General features: G+C 42.6%; 1 protein-coding gene across 2 annotated transcripts in view; it reads left to right on the top strand.

The window, feature by feature from the left end:
• The first annotated feature begins 7,890 nt into the window (after positions 1-7,890).
• The window catches only part of LOC129820079 (neurexophilin-1-like), a 43,548-nt gene continuing 23,749 nt past the window's right edge, over positions 7,891-27,689 (top strand). For both annotated transcript variants that reach the window (XM_055876921.1, XM_055876920.1), the window contains exon 1: positions 7,891-8,673. In XM_055876921.1, the coding sequence (XP_055732896.1) occupies positions 8,620-8,673 (54 nt within the window). In that variant the 5' untranslated portion in view covers positions 7,891-8,619. The remainder of the gene's footprint in view (positions 8,674-27,689) is intronic.

The raw sequence follows: 27,689 nt of genomic DNA, 5'->3' as shown, positions 1-27,689 counted from the left end.
GGGTTGAGATCTGGAGACTGGCTAGGCCACTCCAGGACCTTGAAATGCTTCTTACGAAGCCACTCCTTCGTTGCCCGGGCGGTGTGTTTGGGATCATTGTCATGCTGAAAGACCCACCCACGTTTCATCTTCAATGCCCTTGCTGATGGAAGGAGGTTTTCACTCAAAATCTCACGATATATGGCCGCATTAATTCTGTCCTTTACACGGATCAGTCGTCCTGGTCCCTTTGCAGAAAAACAGCCCCAAAGCATGATGTTTCCACCCCCATGCTTCACAGTAGGTATGGTGTTCTTTGGATGCAACTCAGCATTCTTTGTCCTCCAAACACGACGAGTTGAGTTTTTACCAAAAAGTTCTATTTTGGTTTCATCTGACCATATGACATTCTCCCAATCTTCTTCTGGATCATCCAAATGCTCTCTAGCAAACTTCAGACGGGCCTGGACATGTACTGGCTTAAGCAGGGGGACACGTCTGGCAGGATTTGAGTCCCTGGCGGCATAGTGTGTTACTGATGGTAGGCTTTGTTACTTTGATCCCAGCTCTCTGCAGGTCATTCACTAGGTCCCCCCGTGTGGTTCTGGGATTTTTGCTCACCGTTCTTGTGATCATTTTGACCCCACGGGGTGAGATCTTGCGTGGAGCCCCAGATCGAGGGAGATTATCAGTGGTCTTGTATGTCTTCCATTTCCTAATAATTGCTCCCACAGTTGATTTCTTCAAACCAAGCTGCTTACCTATTGCAGATTCAGTCTTCCCAGCCTGGTGCAGGTCTACAATTTTGTTTCTGGTGTCCTTTGACAGCTCTTTGGTCTTGGCCATAGTGGAGTTTGGAGTGTGACTGTTTGAGGTTGTGGACAGATGTCTTTTATACTGATAACAAGTTCAAACAGGTGCCATTAATACAGGTAACGAGTGGAGGACAGAGGAGCCTCTTAAAGAAGTAGTTACAGGTCTGTGAGAGCCAGAAATCTTGCTTGTTTGTAGGTGACCAAATACTTATTTTCCACCATAATTTGCAAATAAATTCATTTAAAATCCTACAATGTGATTTTCTGGATTTTTTTTCTAATTTTGTCTGTCATGGTTGAAGTGTACCTATGATGAAAATTACAGGCCTCTCATCTTTTTAAGTGGGAGAACTTGCACAATTGGTGGCTGACTAAATACTTTTTTGCCCCACTGTATAAACCTTAAATACACCACAATTAGCATTTCCTGCTATGCAGCAAATTTCTCTGCGACAACAGAGTGATCGAATTAAGATGGCAGATCTGTACCTTTGATCAGGGCCTGCACTAAATAGGGAATATGCTGTCATTCCTCCACTGAATCAGTTGATTGCCCTCTCTGCTTATTAAAGTCATGTTTTGGTCTGAATTAATCTTAATCAACCATTGTCATCACACTGGCATAATTGTAATCATTGATCAGGTAGACGAACCACAAACGGTCTGTGTGGCCGTGGTACTATCGGACAATCAGCTCCTCTCATAAGCATGTCTCCGTCTCCGTCATCCATATAAATTCCCCCTGCCAAGAAACAGGGAAGTCCTACAAGCTGACCAAAGCAATTACGTGTGTGTGTGAGTGCGTGCTCATTCCTAATCAATTAACTCCCGCTGTGATTCCACTTCTAATGTTGACTTTATCTCGACCTCTGAGTTATCAAGATCCATGGAAAATTTGATTGAGAAAGAGAGGAAATGGGAAGCACCTAAGAGCATTTGGGTATCTTTCTCTCTCTTTCTTTCTCTCTCTCTTTCTTTCTCTCTCTCTTTCTTTCTCTCTCTCGCTCTCTGCTTCATAGAGGACAATAATTTTCTGTCTGTCTCCCGAGGCCTGGACATCTTACATCTCCAACTGATAAAACTAAGTACTAGCTGGCTCCATTAGTGAATTGGCTGTGTCTGTTTTTTAAGACATCAGTGATGTAACAAGTCGAGGACACTGCCCACTACTGCTCATGCTGACGATGTCTGAAAGATAGCCTGGACTTACAAACTTTGGGGAGCACAACTTAGCTCCTCAACATGATGTTTGTCATAGCTGCAGCTGAAAACGTTTTTTTTTTTGTGACCGCTTAAGTAAACTAGAAACATTTCCCTAATTGTCACACTGGCCCATTCATTTAGAGAACTTGGAATGCATCTGCAACCTTTAATCCACACAATGACAAGCATTCAAACATTGTTTCCTCTCATCCTTTCCTCCTCCTGCCTTTCTCCTCTTGCTCCAAAAGCCTGCAGGCTGCAGTCAGTCACACACACACACACACACACACACACACACACACACACACACACACACACACACACACACACACACACACACACACACACACACACACACACACACACACACACACACACACACACACACACAGTAACACACAGTGGGCCTAATTGTGATGGGGAGGAAGTACTTGATGGTGATGGCTGCCAGCTGCATCCTGTGACTGTCATTCTGATCCCGCATTTGTCTCTGTCATCTCCAAGATTCCTCCCGCCGCCCAACTGCCGCCTGCATGCTTCCGCCCGCCTGACCGTACATCCACAGACACCAGGAAGTCCACTCTTTGTACACACACATGGCAGACCGACGTGCCCACTCTCTCACCATAACCACCCACCAGGCACCTTCCCTCTACCCACCCCCTAACCCTTCTGGTCAGGGGTAAAACTCCTGTTTGACTCCTCTGTCCCCCTCTGGGTGTGTAGTCAGAGGAGAGTGGAGTGGGCTCTTCAGATGCCAGCTGGTGCATCATGGGTAGGCCTGAAGCTAAGGGGCCTGCTCCCCTCCCCTCTGCTCCCAACATCTGCCCTGACAGTCGGGCAACGAGCCATGCCAGCTGGGCATATTCATGATACTGGACGGACCAGGCTCTGTCTCCTATACGTACTGCCAACGTCACTCTCGCCCCTTTTCTCTACTCTCTCCACCCCCCTTCATTTCTCTCTTTTCTTTACCCATTTCCCCTTCCTTTTTGTAATTTATCTCCCCTTCATTAGATCTCTTTCTCTCCCCGTCCCCTCCCTCCATTCTGGGTAGGACTATTAGGGAAGTGACTACTCCGTCATTTTCTGCCTATTGCTCTTCTTTTTTTCCCCCTTTAGTGAATGGGCACCAAAGGTGTGCCGGGGAAAATTAGCACCACTTGACCTCCAGATAATTCCTTTAACATTTAGAGTGTTTGTTGGAGTGAGAGAGAAAGGGGGGGTTGCTTGATGAGGAGGAATATAAGGTTGCTGCTCAGTGTTTAGTTAACATAAGTAATTTCAATGGATAATCTCTCTCGCTCTCTCTCTCTCTGATGCTGCAACAAATACTAGTTCAGTTTTAACTCCTCAATATGCTCCAGGGATGCTGCAATGCTGTTGTGACCTTGATAATCCTTGAGCCCGGAGAACATTCTCTTTAAAAAATGTTTTAGCCTCTGAAACATGACAAAGCGACCATTGCCAAGGACCTGGCGAAGGTCCTATGCGTTGCCTATTTGTGCGTCTCAATAAATCACATTGGGAGCATATGCTGCATATTATCCTCCAAGAAAACATTGGCCAATTTCCCATTTTTGAATTCCACTTCACTTCCTGATGAATCGCTGGTATTGAAACCCCAAACCTGGGGCTGTATATATCAAGCATTTTAGAGTACAGTGCTGATCTAGGATCAGGTCCCCCCTGTCACATGTATAGTCTTATTCATTGTGATCTAAAAGGTCAAAACTGATCCTAAATCAGCACTTTGGACGCGTGATAGGGGCTCTGGTTTGTGGGTACCTGTCCTGCACTTCCACGTTGAGGGGTATCAGGGTAGCAGAAGGCCCCAGCCTGGGATTCAGCATCATGGCAGGCCTCTAGTGATTTATCCCCCTGGGTCTGGTGCTGTTGTTGAGAAGGCTCTCTCTCTCTCTGTGTTTCTCTCATGTGAATGCTACCTGAGCCATTCAGAACAGGAATCCATCAGGGCCAGGGCTGAGTTATAGTGACAGTAGTAGACTGCTGCAATGTTGTAGCACTGAGACAACCGCAGATTTATTCAACCAGAACTACCCTCCCTGTCTTTTCTTTTCCTCTCTCTTCTCCTGTTTTTTCTTCCTCCTCTAGGACAGCGTTTGAAAGGAAGAAGATGAGGGCTATCTGTCTATACTGCCTGCAACAAACACACACAGCATGTGCTGCATACTCCTTTAACCTTGTGCTCTGACAGTGTGTTTATGTATAGTTTGATACTGCACAATAACAGCAAAAGTATTTTCCCCTTTCTGATTTTCAAATTTTTTGCATATTTTGATATTGAATGTTATCAGATCTTCAACCAACACCTAATATTAGATAAAGGGAACCTGAGTTTACAAATAACCCCAAGAAAGGATGCCCCATTACGTCCCATTATGGCTGGTGAAAACCAAACATTGCATTCCACAGTAAGAACCTCATATCAAAGGTCAAGCATGGTGGTGGTAGTGTGATGGTTTGGGGTCAGCATGGTGGTGGTAGTGTGATGGTTTGGGGATGTTTTGCCGCCTCTGGACCTGGACGACTTGCCTTAATAGAAGGAACCATGAATTCTGCTCTGTATCAGAGAATTCTACAGGAGAATCCAGCATTGTCTGGGTTTGGCTGGTGTAGGCTGTCATTGTAAATAATAATTTGTTCTTAACTGACTTGCCTAGTTAAAGAAAGAAAAAATACATAGTTAAAGAAAAAATATATAGATTTAAAAAGAATGTCTGGCCATCTGCCTGTGAGCTGAAGCACAGCTGGGTCATGCAACAACACAATGATCTAAAACACACAAAATAGCTAAATAGCTACATGAAAATAGCTAAAAAGCAACACATTTGAAGATTTGAAATAGCCTAGCCAAAGTTCAGACCTAATCCCAATTGAGATGTTGTGGCAGGACTGATCAACAACTCCAGGAATTGTTACGTTGGAGTCATTGCAGCTAAAGGTGGCACAACCAGCTAATGACTGTAAGGGGGTAGTTACTTTTTCACACAGGGCCATTAGCTGTCTTTGATTATGAAATAAGTATGTAACACTTGGTTGAAGATTGAAAATATTCAGTATTGTAAAGGTAATCCTCTTCCTCTTCATCCGAAGAGGAGGAGTAGTGATTGAACCAAGGCGCAGCGTTGTGAAATGACATGATTTAATTAAGACACGACAAAACAACTAAGACAGAAAACAAACTAGACTTGAATTAACTAACAAAATAACAAAACGAATGTGTAGACAAACCTAGACATACGAACTTACAATAAAACACGAAGAACGCACGAACAGGGAAAAATAGACTACACAAAAATGACGATGTACAAACATACCGAACAGTCCCGTATGGTGCGACTAACACTGACACAGGAGACAACCACCCACAACGAACACTGTGAAACAACCTACCTAAATATGACTCTCAATTAGAGGAAAACGCAAAACACCTGCCTCTAATTAAGAGCCATACCAGGCAACCCTTAAACCAACATAGAAACAGAAAACATAGAACGCCCACCCAAACTCACGTCCTGACCAACTAACACATACAACAAACTAACAGAAATAGGTCAGGAACGTGACAAGTATCTGTAACGGTAGTCTTCGTTCTCCTCGTCTGAGGAGTAAAAAATGTCGGACCAAGATGCAGCGTGGTGAGTATTCATATTTATTAAGAATACTTTCAAGAACGAACAAAACAATAAACTGAACAAAAATAACCGAAGACGCTACAGTCCCGAAATAGTGAACACACGAACAGGAACAATCACCCACAACCCACAATACAAAAACAGGCTACCTAAATATGGTTCCCAATCCGAGACAATGACAAACACCTGCCTCTGATTGAGAACCATATCAGGCCAAACGACAAACCCAACACAGAAACACAAAACATAGATAACCCACCCAACTCACGCCCTGACCATACTAACACAAAGAAAATACAAAAGAACTATGGTCAGAACATGACAGTATCAAAAATATGCAAAAGTAGAGAAAATTAAAAATTGTGCAAATACTTTTTTACTGCACTGTATGTGCACATGCATGCACACATAGACAGCCTTGAATTAACTTTGCAACTGTGGTATGCAAGATGAACCTTCCACATACAGTACCAGTCAAAAGTTTGGACACATATATTGTAGAATAATAGTGAAGACATAAAAACTATGAAATAACACATATGGAATCATGTAGTAACCAAAAAACTGTTAAACAAATCAAAATATATTTTAAATTTGAGATTCTTCAATGTAGCCACCCTTTGCCTTGATGACAGCTTTACACACTCTTGGCATTCTCTCAACCAGCTTCACCTGGAATACTTTTCCAACAGTCCTGAAGGAGTTCCCCCATATGTTGAGCACTTGTTGGCTGCCTTTCCTTCACTCTGCAGTCCAAATCATCCCAAACCATCTCATTTGGGTTGAGGTCGGGTGATTGTGGAGGCCAGGTCATCTGACGCAGCACACCATCACTCTCCTTCTTGGTAAAATAGCCCTTTCACAAGCTAGAGGTGTGTTGGGTCATTGTCCTATTGAAAAAGAAATGATAGTTCACTAAGCTCAAACCAGATGGGATGGCGTATCGCTGCAGAATGCTGTGGTAGCCATGCTGGTTAAGTAGGCCTTGAATTCTAAATACATCACCAACAGTGTCACCAGCAAAGCACCTCCACACCATCACACCACCTCCTTCATGCTTCATAGTAGGGAAGCACACACGCAGAGATCATTCGTTCACCTACTCTGCGTCTCACAAAGACGCAGGGTTGGAACCAAAAATCTCAAATTTGGACTCATCAGATAAAAGGACAGATTTCCACTGGTCTAATGTCCATTGCTCATGTTTCTTTGCCCAAGCAAGTCTCTTCTTATCTGTGGCCTTTAGTAGTGGTTTCTTTGCAGCAATTTGGCCATGAAGGCCTGATTCATGCAGTCTCCTTTGAACAGTTAATGTTGAGATGCGTCTGTTACTTGAACTCTGTGAAGCATTTATTTGGGCTGCAATTTCTGAGGCTGGTAACTTTAATGTACTTATCCTCTGCAGCAGAGGTAACTTTGGATCTTCCTTTCCTGTGGAGGTCCTCATGAGAGCCAGTTTCATCATAGCACTTGACGGTTTTTGCAACAACACTTGAAGAAACTTTCAACATAATTTTTTTCCGGATTGACTGACCTTCATGTCTTAAAGTAATGATGGACTGTCATTTCTCTTTGCTTATTTGAGCTGTTCTTGCCATAATATGGACTTGCATTCCAGGTGACTAGTACCTCATGAAGCTGGTTGAGAGAATGCCAAGAGTGTGCAAAGCTGGCATCAAGGCAAAGGGTGGCTACATTGAAGAATATAAAATATATGTTGATTTGTTTAACACTTTTTGGGTTAATACATGATTCCATATGTGTTATTTCATAATGTTGATGACTTCACTATTATTCTACAATATAGAAAAAAGTAGAAATAAAGAAAAACCCTTGAATGAGTAGGTGTGTCCAAAATTTTGACTGGTACTGTAATAAGACCCCATGTTCTAAGAATCCCTCAAGTAGGCTACTTATTTTGCCCTCTTTTTCACCTTTAATGAGTTCAAAGTGTTCTGCTTAACCCTAACCAGGTCTTGAACATCCTCAATAAGGGAACAATTAGAACTTCTGTCAATGTAGGCTAATCATTCTCAGACTAAATTTAATTATATGTTTTAGACTCTTACTAAATATAGGCCCATTTTTTTTAACATTAGCATTAGGTTAGATACAATTCCTTACATAGCCTATAGCCTATTAGAAAACAATGTCATTGTCCAGCCGTGCTTGTTTATATTGCAGTGCTCTGTCCTTAGGCTTAGACAGTGAGGAAGGGACCTGGTGCTATAGCCTAGTGAGTGTGTTTGTCCTGGAGTCATGCTGCAATACACACTGTGGCTCTCTGTGAATGTCGGCTCGTTTATCTCTATCAACCACTCTACCGCACGTCAGTAAATGAAAAGCTTTTCTGTCGAGCTTTAGTGGCTGTTTAAAGACTGCACTTTGTGATTCCTTCGTCTCGGACCGATCTAGCCCCGTTTTTTAATATTTCCCTCGCTCCTCTCCTCCCCCCTTCCTCCTCTCTCTCTCTTTCGTGTTCTGTGTGGACAGAGCGACGGAGTTTCTCCCAACCCAGATGTGTAATAGGCGCGCGTTTTCCAGGGGCTCGGTTATAAAGCGTCCGTTATTTATCCGACTACTTTCAACTGTTCTCCTTTTCGGTAAGGAACTGCTCATCGAGCCTCACGCGCACGGCAGGCTGGAAGACAATCAAATCAAGGACTGATCCTTTATGATTGCTTTGAATCGAATTTTCATCTTTCAGTTAACTATGAGATTGCTTCAACCCTGCTCTCAGGATTAATTCCTATGTAATCGTTATTTGTTTCCCCCTCTCGTCCAATATCTGTCTCCAAGTGTAGGCTAAACTTGTTCTGTGGTCATGGGGTGTATAATTTCATTTTTGCCTAGGCTGTTGAGGGTCTTGACCGTTGTGTAAAAGCGGTTACCGCGTGGATTTATGGTCTTCACAGACAAAGAGCCAGCGAAGGGAAACTAGTGGAAGTTTGAGACCAGGAAGAATGCAGGCGACGTGTTGGTGTGCGGTGTTACTCCTGACGCCAGCGTTTTACTTGGTGAGTGTTGCTTTTGTTTGTGTTTGTCAATACTTTGTCGTTTCATTGTTGTCTCGGTGTTTTGTAGTTTTTCAATTACATATTGTACTACAATTACATGTGTAAAAACGCATTTTTATGAAATGCACCTCACTGACAGAACTGTTGATGCCAACTCTTCACTTCAGGGTCATGTCCTGTGCATAAGCATTGCATAAAAACATTCCGTCGTCCTGTATCAGGGTGTTGGTAGGAAATACAACTTTTTAATTCCACATTATCATGACTGAGACATGGCTGCGCGTGGGTTTTAAAACAGACTATATATCAATTATGCGTTTCTATTTGATCACTGTGGGTTATGGTGTCCAATTAATGGGACTAATTAGTGCAATGCATTTTCTAAATGAATGTATGTGGTTATAAGACTGAATTAATAATGATGTAATCTTTGTCTGACCAATTTTTAAAACAAATATCTCAAAGAAATAACACATTTAAAGTGTCAAATTAACACAATTTCCCGAGCTGAAAACGGAAAAGATTGTGGTGCAGTTCCAACAAACCGTCTCATGGTGGCGCCATAAACCACAACCAGCGGCAGGTGCGTCTGAAGGCTACACGTCAACCTTTCAAATTCTCAGTTGCTCCTTTTGATTTTGGCAGTAACCGTTTTTCCTTTCAGTCCGCGACAACAAGAATTATCCCACTCATTGCAGTCATATTAGAAACAACATGGAGGAGAGTTTTTCGTGCGTGATCCGTATAACTGCTGAATCTTGCTGATCTCAAAGGGTGCATAATGTGATAACATTTAAGTTATGATAGGCCATTGAGTGGAAAGAAAAACACAGGTTTCTCAAGCACCAACGTTTTGTTAAAAAGTAACAGTAAGACTCACACTTTATCTGATATATAAAAGGATGCCACAATATTTCAAACAAAGTCACTTTCCAAGTTGGCTATATTGTCATTTAAAACAAAACAAAACACACACGCGCGCGTTCAACTGTCGTGTGAATTCTGCAGAGACCTTGAGGATAGTAGCCTAGTGTCTTCAACGTATGTAGCCTAACCTTCTGTTCCCTATCACTAACTCAGATAGTTTACCACACCGTGCACCTACATGAATCAGCCTTTTATTATTACTGGGACTGAGCGGCGATTCTCTCATTTCACTCACTCTCTCTCTACACAACTCAAAATAAGTGTTTATTCCTTCGAGATGAGAGTAAGAGGGTATTGATATCAGGTCTACGGTAGCACCGTGTCAGACTTTACTGTCCGGTGTTAAAAGAGAATGTAAGTAAAAGGTTTGTAATGTACAGTTCGCAAGACACACACACACCCGCAAACATACACAAAATGGATGGTCTTCAGTGTATTTCCTTTGAACTTACCTGCAGCGTAAATATGCAAGTTATAACAGGACGTTTTTCTCCAACACATTTTAGATTTCACGAAATAGACCAGTTCAACTGGATTCTCTTATAACTGTCCTATTGACACTTGGTTTGAATTATTTCATCTCCATAATCCTCACGCAAAACGACCGTTAATCAAACGAAAAGGAATCCAATCAAGCTAATTCATTTACTTGTTGTTTTCTATCGGCCTGATTGAATAAAATGTAATTGCGATTTAAATTTAAATTCAGAAAAACATGTCATTATTGTTAGTTGTTGGTGGGGTATTGTCTTACCACATTATCCAAAATTAGTCTGAAAACTTCCATGACGGATTAGGCTGTGCTTAAGATGTAGGCATATAGATAGGCCTATAAAGTGTTTTACAATAATATATCCTATAAAATGATTAAGAGTGAATTTTTATTTAATTCCACAGCATTATAATAATTTGAGAGTGCTCAGGACCTATACAATTCACATTTCTAGCATCATTTATTAATCATAATTCAATTCATCTAACTGTAATCTAAAAGTTATTGTTACAAATTGTCACATTTGATTATGGGCTTTTTTAAGGATACCGCTAGACTATCTTGTAGGATGTGAACACCACAAACATCTCAGATGTAACATATAGAACACCTGTTTACTATAAACGTTAAATCACAGATTTTATAGGCAAAAATTACATTTCCCAGTATAAAGGGCTCTTTTGAAATTTCTTCGCTTTCTATTTGACCTCCTCTCGCACAGAATTCCACCTGTGAATTTCAATCAAACAAGAGAAGAAGCATAGTCAAGTGGATTTTCTCATTCAGAACAGGGTTCATGGTTCTGATATTCAAGATGGCTGTTTTACGCAACTTAACACAGCCGGGTAGAATGCGTACTAATTGAACACATAATTGCAGTGGGATGGAAAATATGTTTTAAAAGTTTGTTGTGTTCATTCAAACAAGTAAAGATGTAGGCTTGAAGATGAAACCTGAATTCACATAGGCCTAATAGTACGAAATGACAAATTTGACGGTCTTCAACCGATTCCCCGCCCTAAAAATGTTTGTTGATTCGGGTATAGGCCTACTTGCTTTTACGTTTGTGGAAATGCTTTGATTTTAATCAATTCAATACAACGGAATATTGTAGGATAGAATTTTTATCTATATTAAAATGTATTCGTTTTTTTACATGATGATATTGGCTGTAGGTTATGAGACTCTGTAATTTATATCCTACATTTAGCAATTCAATTTGTCTTTTGGCTTCGTAAAAAGGTAGACCTATTTCAGTCGACCATAAAGAGATTATACTCTTTTGATTGTATTGTCTTATAGTTGCGAATTGGTTACTGTGAGTTGAATTCTACATCTGGATATCTGCTGTCTCCTTGTCTGCGCTCCACTAAACCTAGATTATTATTTTCCAGACAGTCGGGTTTATCCATACCTAAAGGGATTACCGTTGAACTTTGACGGTTTTATTTCGTGTTAAAAGCTCTTGTCTCCTCTCTAAGCCTCTTGTCTGAGCGGCGCGCGCCTTGACCTGGATAACACTGCGCTCGCTCTGAAGAACAGTTTATGCAGGTGTTCAGTGGTATAATACAGCGCGCGCCTCTCCGGGAGGGCGGCATTCACAAATGAATACGGTCACTATGGATACAGAATTTAATAAAAATTGTCCTTATTATTTTAATTGTTCTAATCCATAGGATTCAAAAGGATTGTGTTATTTTGTCTGCTTAGTTGGGAGTTGTGTGTGATGTGTGTTTCCGTGTTTGTGTGTCTCTGCTGTGGGTGCCCTATTGGGTTCATGTGTAGGTGTGTTTGCTATGTATTTTTGTGCATCTTACTTCTGATCAAGCCAGTTCCAATACAGATCTGACATACTTTTAAGGCGGTTTTGCTCCCAGCAGAGTGACTGCTTCTGATACTCTGTTGACTGACAGCAAGTGTGAACATCATGTTCTCTGGCCCCATGACTGGTAGCAGGGTGGCTCCTATTGCTGTAACACATAGCTGTCTGAGACTGGCAGATGTGTCTGTGTGTGTGTGTGTGTGTGTGTGTGTGTGTGTGTGTGTGTGTGTGTGTGTGTGTGTGTGTGTGTGTGTGTGTGTGTGTGTGTGTGTGTGTGTGTGTGTGTGTGTGTGTGTGTGTGTGTGTGTGTGTGTGTGTGTGTGTGTGTGTGTGTGTGTGTGCGCACATGTTTCCCAGCCAAGTCTCACTTCCTCTAAGGGGTCAATGAGGAGGCTCTGTTCCTGAGGGACAGACAGACAGTGTGTCCTGAATTGCACCTTATTCCCTAAATAGTGCACTACCTTAGGCCAGGCATATTACTACAACACCATCATTTTTTAACAGGCTGGAGACAGGGCCTGTCATGTCAAGCTGTTGGCGCAGTGGGAGAGATACAGACAGCTTGCATTCTAAATGGCACTCTATTCCCTGTATAGTGCACTACGTTTGGACAGCCTCTCACCATTGTTAGTGGGGCTTACCAGTACCGCAATATTTTTGCCATGGCAAAAATGAAAACACCAAGCAGACCAAACTCTTTGGGAATGCCACACAAAGATCAGTGTATTGGGAAATACTGTTTACATTTCAGCCTCGTTAGACAATAGTACATTACATCAGTGTAGAACAGAAATCAGTCCAATTGTGATGCTGTCCTTTCATTGAACACAAATGGCATTCTATTTTTATCAGCCATTTTCTTTTCCATTTATTGGGGCAAATACAGATGTGGGACCTTAATTTGATCACCCTGTTGCAAAACAGCTTTCCTGCAATGCAAGAAATGTAAAATTTGAAGTGTATTTGAGGTTTAAAAAGGCATCTGAAGTTTGTAATTTCCGCTTTGAAATTTCAGACTTGATTTTCTCTCATGAAAAAAGTATCAACCCCTATGTAATGTCCATTCATTATAATCCACATAGTAATTCACGTTTCCTTTTGCAGCAAGATTATTTTCCTGCTGTAGCAAACTTTGCTCAAATTAAGATCCTACATCTGTATATACCATCATGCCATTTCAAGCATTCTGAGCAGTGGGAGAGGAGAGAGAGGATGCTACGCTGAGATCCTATACCGAGCACACTGTGTATGGAAGAGTATGAGGTTGTCGATTTTGTTGAATTGGATGCATCCCAAATGGTACCCTCTTCCCTAAACTGTAGCACTACCGTTGTCCATAAATCCACATACAGTAGTCCACATACTGTAGGCCGAGAGCAGAGCCGTAAAGGGGCATGTCCGGGAGTTCAGTCTCTTAGCACACAGCACTATAATCCTCTATTAAACCCCCAGCCCCTTCACAGCACAGCCAAGTGGTCCCTAGGCAGCTCTGTTTCATGTGAATTAACAGTCAACTTTAACTGAGGAACTCCGGTAACTCTCAACCAGCATTACAATAATGTGAACTGTCTCCATGACTGTTTACCATCTACTGCAATCACATTATCTTTGATTGAAATAACACTTTAAGTGTAATCTGTTATTGCTGTGAATATTTTCTAGAAGTGATTCATATTTCGATATATATATATATCTATGATTAATTCATATAATTGTGTCAGCATTATGGTGTATTGTCATTTTTGCGGTATTTTATAGCAGGTCTTTTATGGTTATTTAAATAGTTCACTTTATACAACATCTAATTTTGGTAGATTTGTTTATTTAGGTTTAATGAAATGTGAATTCTACTTAAAATGGAATAGAATTCCGTTAATCTTGGGTTGAAATATAGGTTTAAATGTGGAAAAAAAACGTTTTTAGTTTAATTAACTTGGTATCTATCTGTATTGATTGAACCTGTTGAGGCCCGGAGGAGCAGGCTCTCTAAACATGCTTCAGATCTGTACTGTTGACCTTTGACCATTCAATCAGAGACTGGAAGTGTCTCAGGAATTAAGCCCCCCACCGCACTTGTGTGTGTTGTCTCAGAAGACCCTGTGGTGCACCTCTGTCATTGACACGTTATTTTATGTCATTTAGCAGGTGCTCTTATCCAGAGCAACTTACAGGAGCAATTAGAGTTAAGTGCATTGCTCAAGGGCTCATTGGCAGATTTCTCACCTAGTCGGCTCAGGGATTCGAACTAGTGACCTTTCGGTTAATGGCCCAATGCTCTTAACCACTAGGCTTCCTGACAATTCAAGGTGACCTGACCCTGATGTGCTCCTCTATTGAACTGCTTTTGTGGTCCACTTATGATGACACACTTGGTGGTCCACTTATGATGACACGCCTGGTGGCCCACTTATGATGTGTCCTGGGGGCAACGCTTCTTTCTCCTTTATCAACACTCAGTCTGTCTCCCTGGACCAATAAAACCCTGCATGGAAGACAGTAATGTGTGTGTGTGTGTTTGTGTGTGTGTGTGCGTACTTGACCTTGGTTTGGGGCAGAAAGTCAATGATAATGGTTCATAGTGGTCCTTGGTGGACATTGGTACATTTCTGACAGCATGGATCATTACAGTTTTGTTTATTCAAATTCAACAGGGAGAAGCTGGGAAGCTGACAATTATTCACGCCACAGTTTGCAATCTTTTATGGTGTTTTAATTGGAAAGTATTTAATTGATGACTAGACCCCGAACCTTCCCTACCATCAAAAGAACACAAACAACCCTGACCCCTGACTGCAGGCATTGGGGATCTGACACTGTGTGTGTGTGTGCCTGCATTTGTCCGTGTGTGTATGTGTCTGCGTGCATCCGTGTACGTGTCCGCATGTGTTTTATGTGATTAATCATCCCCATCTTTCCCCACCATGCAGTGTTCCAGTTTTTCAATCGCTTTCAGAGGTCAGGGGTCATAGTTGGAGCTGACCACTGAAGGGCACTGACTGTATCTGTGAAATGTAACTAAGGCCTGGCCTGACCTGAGGTTTGATCCTTTGGGGGACTCTTCTCTGTCTGCTCCATTTATAGCAACACTACTCTGCTATCCTCTCTCTGGGAACTGTGGGAAGTCTATCTGCAGCCCTTTCATAGGAGGACAAGCTTTGTAGCAGACCTACCTGGGTTCAAATACAATTTGAAATAATTTAAAATACCTTCTCTGTGCTTGATTGAGCTTGCCATGCTAAATGGACCAATATAATCATTCCAAAACGGCACACCCCCTTCCATCTGGCACTCCAGGCAGGCTAGAGCAAACGGTCAAAGTGTTTGAAAGATGTTTAATAGTTTTTGAACCCAGGACTGCTTTGTAAAGCTGTAGAGCTGCTTGGGAAACGGTTTCTAAAGGCAGGAAATTACTGAGATGACCCACTGGCAAATAGCTTTACATGGCCAGAGTTACTCTGAGGATGAGTTTGAAGTTGCTTTAGTGCTCTGAAGAGTTTCGTGTATTTTGAAAGCTGACAGGGACATTTGTGTTGTTGGGAGAGGCATTCAAAAATCTTGATTGACAGTGCTATCATTAACTGTATTAAATTTTCAAGATGGGTTTACTGGAAATAGCCTTTGTCTTTATGGCTATTTTATATGTCAATGTCTTGCCTCCGTCCTCTTTCCCAGTATCCTTCCTTAGGCATGGTTGGTTGTTGTAACATGCCAGCACCAGCATATGCATGGCAGGAAAAAAAGGTATTAAGTAGACTGGGATTTGGTCCTGCCTTAGTGAATAGCTGTAGTGAATGGGTGTTGACTAGTGATGGGATTTGTACCTAACGGCTGTGGTGATGGATTGCATGAGTCTGCTGATGGGCTTGATTGACCACTTTAACAGAGCAGCGATCAGACACTCTCGCTTGGCTGGGTCTATGTGGCAGGGATCAGATAGGGGGAGAAGGGGAGGAGGGGGGAAGGGAAGAGGAGGGAGGGGAAGAGGGGGGAAGCAATCCTGCTCGGCTGGGTCTAGAAGGAGTGGAAGGGAGAGGAGGGAAGAGGAAGGGGAGGAGGGGTGCACGTTTCCGTCCATCCAACACGACATGGTGATGGATCTGTCCACAGGGCCGTATCCCGGCGCCCGTTGATGGGAATTACCAGAGACGTCCGTTATCTTTCCATCCCCTTAAGTAACAGTCATTGGCCATGCAGGAGCACTAGCTCCATTCAAGCTCCAGGGGCACGTTTCCATAGCCTGGTTAAACCACACTGAATGTGTCCATGGTGAGAGCAGTGTTCAGGCTGGTTTATTCAGGCTACGTTTAGAAGAGCTGTAAGAACAAATCCATGAGGGATGAACACACGTCCTAGCAACTGTCTGTCTGTCGGCAGAACAGCACAGCACCTTTGGTTAAAGCTTTTCGGTTGCCTCCTCTCCTTCAGATTACTTTCTCACTCTCTTTCTCTGTCTCTCCCTCTTTCTCTGACATTTGTGAATATATTATGGGGACAATTTTCACATCAGAATCGGGAATAGGTAGAATCGTGGAATTAACTCAAAATGTGTCATAATTCCCTCATAGGGACTGAATGTACCATTAGATCTGGTGGGGTATTTTCAATGCTAGCTGTTTCTACATGACACCTTGAATAGAACTACTGCATGTTGAAGATGTTTTGACCAAATTTGTCCTGAAAGAGGTGAAGTGAAAATGTATTGAGGATTAAATTGCAGGTTTAAGGTAGAGCAAATGAAAAGCATAAGGAAAGGATGAGAATATTGACGAGAGGAGGAGTATCAGGTGTCAAGGTAAGACTCAAGTGCTGTCACGCCCTGGCCTTAGAGGCTTTTATTCTCTATTTTGGTTAGGCCAGGGTGTGACTAGGGTGGGCATTCTAGTTTCTTTATTTCTATGTTTTCTGTTTCTATGTTTTGGCCGGGTATGGTTCTCAATCAGGGACAGCTGTCTATCGTTGTCTCTGATTGGGAATCATACTTAGGCTAGGCAGCCTGTTTTCCCACCTTAGTTGTGGGTAGTTGTCTGTGTTAGTGGCCTGTATAGCCCTAGTCAACTTCACATTCGTTTTTGGTTGTTTCTTGTTTTTGTTGGTGACTTTCATAATAAAGAGAAATGTACGCTGACCACGCTGCACCTTGGTCCGGTCATTTCCACCCTGACGACAATCGTGACAAGTGCAGACTGTGTTAAGTAACACTGTTTATTGTAACAGGGGCAGGCAAACGACAGGTCAAGGCAGGCAGGGGTCGATAATCCAGAGTAGAAGCAAAGGTACAGGATGGCAGGCAGGCTCAGGGACAGGCAGAGTTCAGTAATCTAGAGGTGGAGCAAAGGTACAGGACAGCAGGCAGGCTCAGGGACAGGCAGAGTTCAGTAATCTAGAGGTGGAGCAAAGGTACAGGACAGCAGGCAGGCTCAGGGACAGGCAGAGTTCAGTAATCTAGAGGTGGAGCAAAGGTACAGGACAGCAGGCAGGCTCAGGGACAGGCAGAGTTCAGTAATCTAGAGGTGGAGCAAAGGTACAGGACAGTAGGCAGGCTTAGGGACAGGCAGAGTTCAGTAATCTAGAGGTGGAGCAAAGGTACAGGACAGCAGGCAGGCTCAGGGACAGGCAGAGTTCAGTAATCTAGAGGTGGAGCAAAGGTACAGGACAGCAGGCAGGCTCAGGGACAGGCAGAGTTCAGTAATCTAGAGGTGGAGCAAAGGTACAGGACAGCAGGCAGGCTCAGGGACAGGCAGAGTTCAGTAATCTAGAGGTGGAGCAAAGGTACAGGACAGCAGGCAGGCTCAGGGACAGGCAGAGTTCAGTAATCTAGAGGTGGAGCAAAGGTACAGGACAGCAGGCAGGCTCAGGGACAGGCAGAGTTCAGTAATCTAGAGGTGGAGCAAAGGTACAGGACAGCAGGCAGGCTCAGGGACAGGCAGAGTTCAGTAATCTAGAGGTGGAGCAAAGGTACAGGACAGCAGGCAGGCTCAGGGACAGGCAGAGTTCAGTAATCTAGAGGTGGAGCAAAGGTACAGGACAGCAGGCAGGCTCAGGGACAGGCAGAGTTCAGTAATCTAGAGGTGGAGCAAAGGTACAGGACAGCAGGCAGGCTCAGGGACAGGCAGAGTTCAGTAATCTAGAGGTGGAGCAAAGGTACAGGACAGCAGGCAGGCTCAGGGACAGGCAGAGTTCAGTAATCTAGAGGTGGAGCAAAGGTACAGGACAGCAGGCAGGCTCAGGGACAGGCAGAGTTCAGTAATCTAGAGGTGGAGCAAAGGTACAGGACAGCAGGCAGGCTCAGGGACAGGCAGAGTTCAGTAATCTAGAGGTGGAGCAAAGGTACAGGACAGCAGGCAGGCTCAGGGACAGGCAGAGTTCAGTAATCTAGAGGTGGAGCAAAGGTACAGGACAGCAGGCAGGCTCAGGGACAGGCAGAGTTCAGTAATCTAGAGGTGGAGCAAAGGTACAGGACAGCAGGCAGGCTCAGGGACAGGCAGAGTTCAGTAATCTAGAGGTGGAGCAAAGGTACAGGACAGCAGGCAGGCTCAGGGACAGGCAGAGTGGTCAGGCGGGTGGATACAGGGTCAGCACAGGCAAGGGTCAAAAATCAGGAGGACAAGAAAAAGAGAGGCTGGGAAAAGACAGGCGCTGACAGGACAAACGCTGGTAAGCTTGACAAACAAGACGAACTGGCACAGACAGACAGAAAACACAGGTATAAATACCCAGAGGATAAGTGGGGAAGATGGGCAACACCTGGAGGGGGTGGAGACAAGCACAAGGATGAAACAGATCAGGGCGTGACAAGGAGAGAGGAGGACAGCATGTTATTTGATTGTCTTATTGCTTCAATTATTGTACTGTTTGTGAGCATCCATTTTGTTGTTGTTGACAACCATATGTGTGTGTCAGCTTGTGTTGGTTTCAACATTCTGACTGTTTGTGTTTTCGCTGTCACTCCAGGCAACAAGCAACATGTTAATGCAGCAGACTGGAAGCGCATCTGATGGGGGGAGTTGTAGCTTCATGTTTTAGACTAGAGTAATGAGCAATAAAGTCTGTACGTGTTACAACAAATTGAAACAAGAAGATGACTGCTGTTATTAAAGTGCTGGTTCACAAAAATTACAAGATTCTATTCTTGTTTTCTGACCTTGTAAACAGTGTATATGACAAGAACAGAATGTATTTCACGTGTTGGATTTGTTTACCTAGCCACTACCATCAAATGCCGAAATGAATAAACAATTTTGTGAACTATCACTTTAACCTGAAATATTCCTTTAAGATTTGGTTGGGTTTTTATCTGCTGGTAAGACATGTACCCCAGTCAGAAAGTGTCTGCTAACCTTGTATTATAACTCAGTGCTGTTATTGATTAGCTTATCAATTATCAGCTGTTCCAAGAATGCTCTTGGGTCAAGAGGTGATTCAATGAGTTTGAGTTGGGACAAATTGATTAGATCGACTCTATGAAACGTTTTTATTTTATTTTTTATAATGATTATTTAATTACATTTACTCCATACACGTATGTACTGCTTATCGTAAAATGACTTACCAGTCATTATAAACTGGGTACTTAGAGTCCTGAAAGCTGTATGAAAAAAACAAAAACTTTTTACTGATCTAATTACATTTGTACCCTGTTTATAAAAGCAATAAGGCACGTCTGGGGTTTGTGGTATAGGGCCAATATACCACGGCTAATGGCTGCATCCACTTTAATTAATGGAGCCACTTTAATAAATGGATCACTAGTCACTTTAATAATGCCACTTTAATAATGTTACATATCTTGCATTACTCATCTCATATGTACACTACCGTTCGAAGGGGTTACTTCGAAATGTCCTTGTTTTTGAAAGAAAAAAAAGAAAAAAAATCCCATTAAAATAATATCAAATTGATCAGAAATACAGTGTAGACATTGTTCATGTTGTAAATGACTATTGTAGCTGGAAACTGCAGATTTTTTATGGAATATCTATATAGATGTACAGAGGCCGATTATCAGCAACCATCACTCCTGTGTTCCAATGGCACATTGTGTTAGCTAATCCAAGTTTACCATTGTAAAAGGCTAATTGATCATTAGAAAAGCCTTTTGCAATTTTGTTAGCACAGCTGAAAACTGTTGTTCTGATTAAAGAAGCAATAAAACTGGCCTTCTTTAGACTAGTTGAGTATCTGGAGGAACAGTATTTGTGCGTTTGATTACAGGCTCAAAATGGGCAGAAACAAACAACTTTCTTCTGAAACCCGTCAGTCTGTTCTTGTTCTGAGAAATGAAGGCTATTCCATGTGAGAAATTGCCAAGAAACTGAAGATCTGGTGCAATGCTGTGTACTACTCCCTTCACAGAACAGCGCAAACTGTCTTTAACCAGAATATAAAGAGGAGTGCAGAGTTGCAAAGAAAAAGCCATATCTCAGACTGGCCAATAAAAGATTAAGATGGGCAAATGAACAGACACTGGACAGAGATACTGCTTTTTCTTTGCAACTCTGCCTAGAAGGCCAGCATCCCGTAGTCGCCTCTTCACTGTTGACATTGAGACTGGTGTTGTCTGCAGAATTCGGTCACATGACAGCTCGAAAGGCCTCATTTGACTGTTGCACTTGAATCAATCTGATTCAAGTGCAAAGGTTAAGTGCTGCCTTTTCCTGTGATCTAAACACACTCTGGTTGAATTTTATCTTTTAGATTTCAATAATTTCCATTTTTAAGGTTAACTACATTACAATGATTTTGAGACACAAAGATAATATATCTTTACATTTTGGGTGGATTTTGGAATTTCTCCCGTGACCCCATTTTCATATCAGGTCGCAACCCCTAGTTTGTGAACCCCTGAGATAGGGATTTAGACTTTTTGACTCAATTCTCCATACAGGCCAATGATTATAAAGGTGATTCTGATCTAACCATAAATGAATACATTGTACCACTGGCCTGAGACGATTGAAGTTCAGTATATAGGGTAGCCCTTGATATAGTATGCTCAAGTTAACTAGCTAGCTAACTTAGCTGGGTCTTTATTGCCCTTGTGAGGAAATTAGGCTAGAAAGCATTTTAGCCAGGTAGCCTAGTCTAGGACATCAAAAACTAAAAGCGTGTAACACTGTATGACAGTCATGGAATGTTTTGCCAACATGAATAAGAAGAGGATAGCATTGGTGTAGGATCTAGTAGGGTATCAACAACATGTTTCTTCTACATGCGCACACACACACACACACACACACACACACACACACACACACACACACACACACACACACACACACACACACACACACACACACACACACACACACACACACACACACACACACACACACACACACACACACACACACACACACACACACACTCAGACAGAAATCAGTATCATGGACAGCCACATGACATTTAGTAACGTTGATTGGACTAAATTGTTTTAGTATCTTTAAGTTTGTTTTTTTGTGTATTAAACTAAGCGTATAGCCTTGTTGATTTGATGATGTTTAAATGTTTTAGTGTAAATGGTGCTGGAATAGCAGAAACAGTGCTCATGTTGTCTTTGTGCTGTCTTCTGGTAACTCCGTGCTTGTAAATCAGTATTTGTTTCGTAAACTGTCGCAAACATTAACTTGCTTGACCATGTTTTAGGTCATTTAACTGTTTGTTACATGCAATATTTGCTTTGTGGACTTCACCGGACAGAGGTTGCTCTCCGGTTTTGTGATGAAACAAAGGCATGTGTAGTTGAGTTTATTCTGCCACCGTGTGACTATTGTCTTTTTGTTGTCTCTGCCTTATTGTATATCACGGTGGTGTATGAACGAACGGGTTATAGAGCAAACAACGCAATTATCACAACATAGGTTGCAATATGGCTTTTTTTCTGGCTTGCCTTCAACAGTGATTTTACCCACAGACCGCTACTGATAGTAATACCAGGGACATTATTTTTATGTAATTATTTTCTTCTTTAATTGGAGAATTGAAGAGTGAGCACTCAAGCTGCAGGACCATGAAAGAGAGAACGAGCCACACGCATATTGATTGACCCTAGGAAATGATACAAATCAGGCACCTTATCACTCCAGCACACAGAGACTGACAGCACTACATTACTTCACTGAGCCTTTTCAGTCCAGGAGATTTCAGTACTATTGATTTTCAGAATTACAATTATATCTTCGTCCCCTATCGGCATCCAGCCATCGAGGAGAGGAGGGGAAAAAGAGAATATCTGTGAGGTGTTCTGACACCTGTCACTCACCTGTACCTGAGATAAAACTGATATTTTAGTGTGTCATCAGACCACCTCTCTATTATGAAATAGAGATGGAGGAGATGTCTTCTGTTCCTTTTCTTATCCCTCTTTCTCATTTACCCTCTCTCCCTCTCTCTCTCTCTCTCTGTGTCTGTCTCTGTGTCTGTCTGTTTGTCTCTCCCTCACTCTTTTTCTCCATCTCTCCCTCTCTCTCTCTCGTGTGTCTGTCTGTCTGTCTGTCTGTCTGTCTGTCTGTCTGTCTGTCTGTCTGTCTGTCTGTCTCTGTTACTCTCTCTCTCACTCTTTCTCTCACTCTCTTTCTCTCCCCTTCTCTCTCTCTATCTCTCTCTCCCTTATCTCCATCTCTTTCTCACTATCTCTCTCCATCTCTCTATTCTATAAACAGAGAGGCTCTGAGACACCGAGAATCGCGTTCATAACCTCTGTTATCACACTGACCCAGGACCTGTAATGAAAGTCTCTTCTCTCAGAGTTAGATGCAGTGTCTAGGTTATTGTTTGCTGCTGGTCTTTGTGTGTGTAGCTTTTCACATTGACCACAAATGTGTTCTTTATGAGCAGTGTAAAATAATTCCAGTCATATTGTATTGTCCAATCACGCAGAGAAAACTTGCAAAATCATTTAATAAGTTTGGAGAGAGAAAGAAACTCAATACCACTATCAGCTCTATATTCATGATGTCACATCCTCTGACATCATCTGACAAAACCTGCCAAACAAACCTGCAAGATATTGGAAGGAAACATACAGGATATTTGTTTCCCTACATGCATCTGAAATGAAATACTGTTATACTTTGAGAGGGTTAAGTCATGCTGAATGAATCTCCTCTCTCTCTGTCTCTGTCTCTGTCTCTGTCTCTGTCTCTGTCTCTGTCTCTGTCTCTGTCTCTGTCTCTGTCTCTCTCTCTCTCTCTCTCTCTCTCTCTCTCTCTCTCTCTCTCTCTCTCTCTCTCTCTCTCTCTCTCTCTCTCTCTCTCTCTCTCCCACCTTCCTCCCCCCCTCCACTCTCTCTGTATATGCCGGAGCATTTCTCAAATCAGTGACCTCTGATGGGAGTCCCTCTAACTGGCAGTGAGGTCTCTGACCTCTGATTCATCCTGTCGCTGTGATGGATAGGCTCTATATGTGTGTTCTCCTCAGCTCAGCCGGAGCTCAGAGGATCTGTCAGACATGCCATTACATAAAACATTAGCGTCCCTAACAGCTAATGCTTCACAGGAACACACACACACTAGCAGCCCTAAAAACGATTGCTTCACAGGGCCACTGACAGGTACTCAAGATCTCCCTCTCATATCAGTGTGTGTGTAAAAGGGTGTGTGAGGATATGGTATGGTGCAGCTTTGAGTGTTATGTGGAGTGATGGACAGGCAAGCAGAAACCTGCCTGTCAAGCAGAAACCATTTTCCTCTCTGGCATGCTGAGCATATTGGAAAACAGCGTCCCAGAAATTGGGCCACTTTTTGCCTCTAAAACTACTCTCAAAATATACAGAATGGTGAGTTTCTGCCAAAGGAAAATACATACTTTCTCCACATTCCCCCTATAAACCACTTTCTATCTCACCCTTAGACTCAGATAAAAATGCTAAGAACTCTTTGGCTGAAAGTGTCAAGTTAATGGCTCAGGCTATAAAGCTATTCCCAAACTGTTCCAGAATTAATAAAGCTATTCCCAAACTGTTCCAGAATTAATAAAGCTATTCCCAAACTGTTCCAGAATTAATAAAGCTATTCCCAAACTGCTCCAAAATCAATAAAGCTATTCCCAAACTGTTCCAGAATTAATAAAGCTATTCCCAAACTGTTCCAGAATTAATAAAGCTATTCCCAAACTGTTCCAGAATTAATAAAGCTATTCCCAAACTGTTCCAGAATTAATAAAGCTATTCCCAAACTGCTCCAGAATTTATTTAATGTGTTTGCTGCTTCGTATTTCTAATAGGCAGAATAAATGCATCTGTTAATCTCTGTTTTAAGATAAAACAGGAGGGGGCAAACGGGAGAGAGAACCGGGTGGTTGTTTGTACATGTGCATGTGTCTCTGTGTCGGCCCGTTCGATAGTGAATGGCCAGACATTGATGGGCAGATATTGAGCTAATTTCATTGTGTGATGAGTGTGTGTTCGTGTGTGCGTACATGTGTGTGTGTGTGCATATACTTGCGTGTGTGTGACAGGGCTGAAATGTAACAGCAAAATAAATCCAGGGAAAGCTTCTGTCTCTCTCAACATGCCCTCCCTTCCACTTGACCTCCAGTGAAAGCGTCCGTCTCTCAACATGCCTTCCCTTCCACTTGACCTCCAGTGAAAGCGTCCGTCTCTATCAACATGCCTTCCCTTCCACTTGACCTCCAGTGAAAGCGTCCGTCTCTATCAACATGCCTTCCCTTCCACTTGACCTCCAGTGAAAGCGTCCGTCTCTCAACATGCCTTCCCTTCCACTTGACCTCCAGTGAAAGCGTCCGTCTCTATCAACATGCCTTCCCTTCCACTTGACCTCCAGTGAAAGCGTCCATCTCTCTCAACATGCCATCCCTTCCACTTGACCCCCAGTGAAAGCGTCCATCTCTCTCAACATGCCCTCCCTTCTACTTGACCCCCCCACTGCTCTTGCTACGGTTAACTGAAAACATATCTGCATATATCAGACACAAACTATCACATCTGATTATTATGGAAACTTTCTGATCTTTTTTGGTGCTGTTCTTATGGCTTACAGTAATGTTCTCTAATGTCTTTAGTCCTAATCTAATGTGTTTAATGAATGCTGTTACATATTCATTGTGTTATACATGAAGCAGGCTAAGACTAGCTCATGATCTTTCCCTTTAGAGTAGTACATATGATAGTCATTCGTCAAATCACCCCCAAAGTCTTCTGATGTCCTAACGCCATTAACAAGTCTGCATGACTGCTTTCCACAACTCGATCCTTGTTAATATTTGTTTTTGTCTGTGTAGAGAAGTGTTAGACCAATGCGAGAGAGAAAAGGCTCCCGTTCTCTGGTAATAGAAGACATGAGTGACTGGTTTACTGGGGGAGGGGGAGTGCTGAAATTGGTTCCATAATCCTCAGTTTAAATAGCTTGCTCTTCTCAGTCCTTAGTACAAACTCTCAATGGATGGACTAAAAGGGGGAAGAACCACAGTTAATAGAGTCTAGTTACAGGAGGAAATGTGACACAAGCAGAACTAAGGTTTCAACAATCCAACGTGGGTGCACTACAGTATATTCATTCGCTGGGTAGAGTTAAGTATAAGTCAAAGTGTATGGATGGACAGCACGCTGCTGTCACAAAAGCAGGATAAGCAGAGAGATGGAGATGGAGGAAGAGGGAGAGAAAAAAAAGAAAGAAAGAAAGAAAGAGAGGAAAAAGAGAAATAGAACATAAAGGGAATAGAGGGGAAAGAGAGAGAGGGAGGTCCAATTTTACTCCAAGCAAACTTCATCTGGTGCCCCAAAAAAACTTTTGAGTCCAAAGGAACCTATTTCATATGCTGTAATTTTTCAAAGGGTATTTCTCACATTTTGATTACAAGCCATGCATCCCATCAGCTGTCATTGTCCATGAAAGTGTCTTTATATTGGAGCATCACAGGTACTGCACCTAATACAGTCAATGGTAGATTGGGAGCCAACTCCACTACTCCAAATCTGTTTGCGAGTTATGAAGAGGGAGGTTTATTTTCCAGTTTTCGCAGTGTGAGCTGAAGAATAGGGAAATAGTGAACACAAGCTAAATACTGTTCAGTAGGTGTTCATCCATTCAGTTGTGATTCTGCCCATAAAATGGTATTTCCTGGGCTGGATAAAGGCGCAGTGAGCTGACCCTCTCGTACCATTGTAAAGGCTTGATAACAACCGCATAGTAAAACCATTTAAGGTTAAATCTAGCATTTCAAATCAATTTTCATGTGTAATGCTGCCACTGCTTTACCTACACACTCTGTAAATGTAAGTCATTCTGAATGAACTTTTCCCTTCCCCTCTCTCCCTCCCTCCCTCTCTCTCGCTCTCTCTCCCTCTCTCTCTCCTTCTCTCTCTCTATTTCTCTCTCTCTATTTCTCTCTCTCTCTCTCACTCTCCTTCTCCCTCTTTCTCCCTCTCTTTCTCTCTCTCTCTCTCCCTCGCTCTGTCTCTTTCTATCTCCCTCCTTCTCTTTCACTCTCTCTCTCTCACTCTCTCGTTCTCTCTCTTTGGTAGTGTATCACACCCACAGTGCTATAAGCTGCTCGGCTCAGCCTTTCTCAGCCTAGTCAACAGACTAGGAGTATCTGTGGCCATCCAATGCTGGAATAATGTTGCTCACTGCTGAATGTGATTCCACTAAGACTGTTTCACAGTGTTGGGCAAGGTTTTGTGTTCAGAACCATACAGTATATAGAGGAATGTACAGTGTATATGACACTGGGTATTATAGTCTGTTGCTTGTGTATTTCTTGGTGAGCTCTTTCACTATCCTTTTATCTGAGAACAAAAAGAGAAAATTTAAACAAGCAAGGGCATCTAATTCTCTGTCGGTAAGACGATAAGTTTTGTAAATGACAAGATCAGCATTAAAGGTGGACTGTTCACACAATGTAGACCTGCTGTTAGCTTATTACCTCTTAGAAGGTGAGATTAGCCTCGTTCCCCGTGTGTGTGTGTGTGTGTGTGTGTGTGTGTGTGTGTGTGTGTGTGTGTGTGTGTGTGTGTGTGTGTGTGTGTGTGTGTGTGTGTGTGTGTGTGTGTGTGTGTGTGTGTGTGTGTGTGTGTGTGTGTGTGTGTGTGTTTGTGTGTGGATGTCTGTAGCGTTGCTCTGTCTGACTGTCTTGTGTGATTAATGGAGCATGGTGCCAGGCTGAAAGGCAGACTGGGAGGACAAAGACGATTTTAAATGGACTTGACTTCTACAGAAAGACGTGTGTGTATGTGTGTGTGTGCGTCCGTGTGTGTGTGTGTGCCTGCGTAGATGTGTGTGTGCTTGCGCGTGCATGCATGCGATTTTAAATGGATCTTCTACAGAAGCTCTGTCGCTGGAACTGGACAATAGGTTAGTTCTCCACAGAGACAAAGAAAGCCTGAACAATCTTTTGATCAAATTTCACTGGCTGTTGTAGAAGACAGCACTGTATCAATTGCTAAATCAGGAACATGTACAGTGGGACAGATTGGTTTTATTTTGTCAACCTGGCTACACACAAGGTTGTAAGGTTGAGATGAAGAACCCTGCTGGGTATCATGGTTGGCCATCTATTAAAAGGTCAAGTCAGACAATGAACACTCAGACAATAGTTTACTGTATTGAAACCCTTTGGTGAAAGGTGTCCTGTCTCCCAGGCATTGCAATACATTACATTCCACAACATGACATTACGTGTACATGATGAAGACCTCAGTGTGCTGGCTGTCTACTTGGCATTCATGCCTGCACCATGATTCTGTTCAAAGCCATCTAATCATAATGATATAATCCTTAGTCTCTTGTGACTTGTGATAGTCTACTACATTATCATTTC

The sequence above is a fragment of the Salvelinus fontinalis genome, chromosome 22 (genome assembly GCF_029448725.1).
Source record: "Salvelinus fontinalis isolate EN_2023a chromosome 22, ASM2944872v1, whole genome shotgun sequence".
NCBI classification, from domain to species: domain Eukaryota; kingdom Metazoa; phylum Chordata; class Actinopteri; order Salmoniformes; family Salmonidae; genus Salvelinus; species Salvelinus fontinalis.
This window is presented reverse-complemented; position numbering and strand designations above follow the sequence as displayed.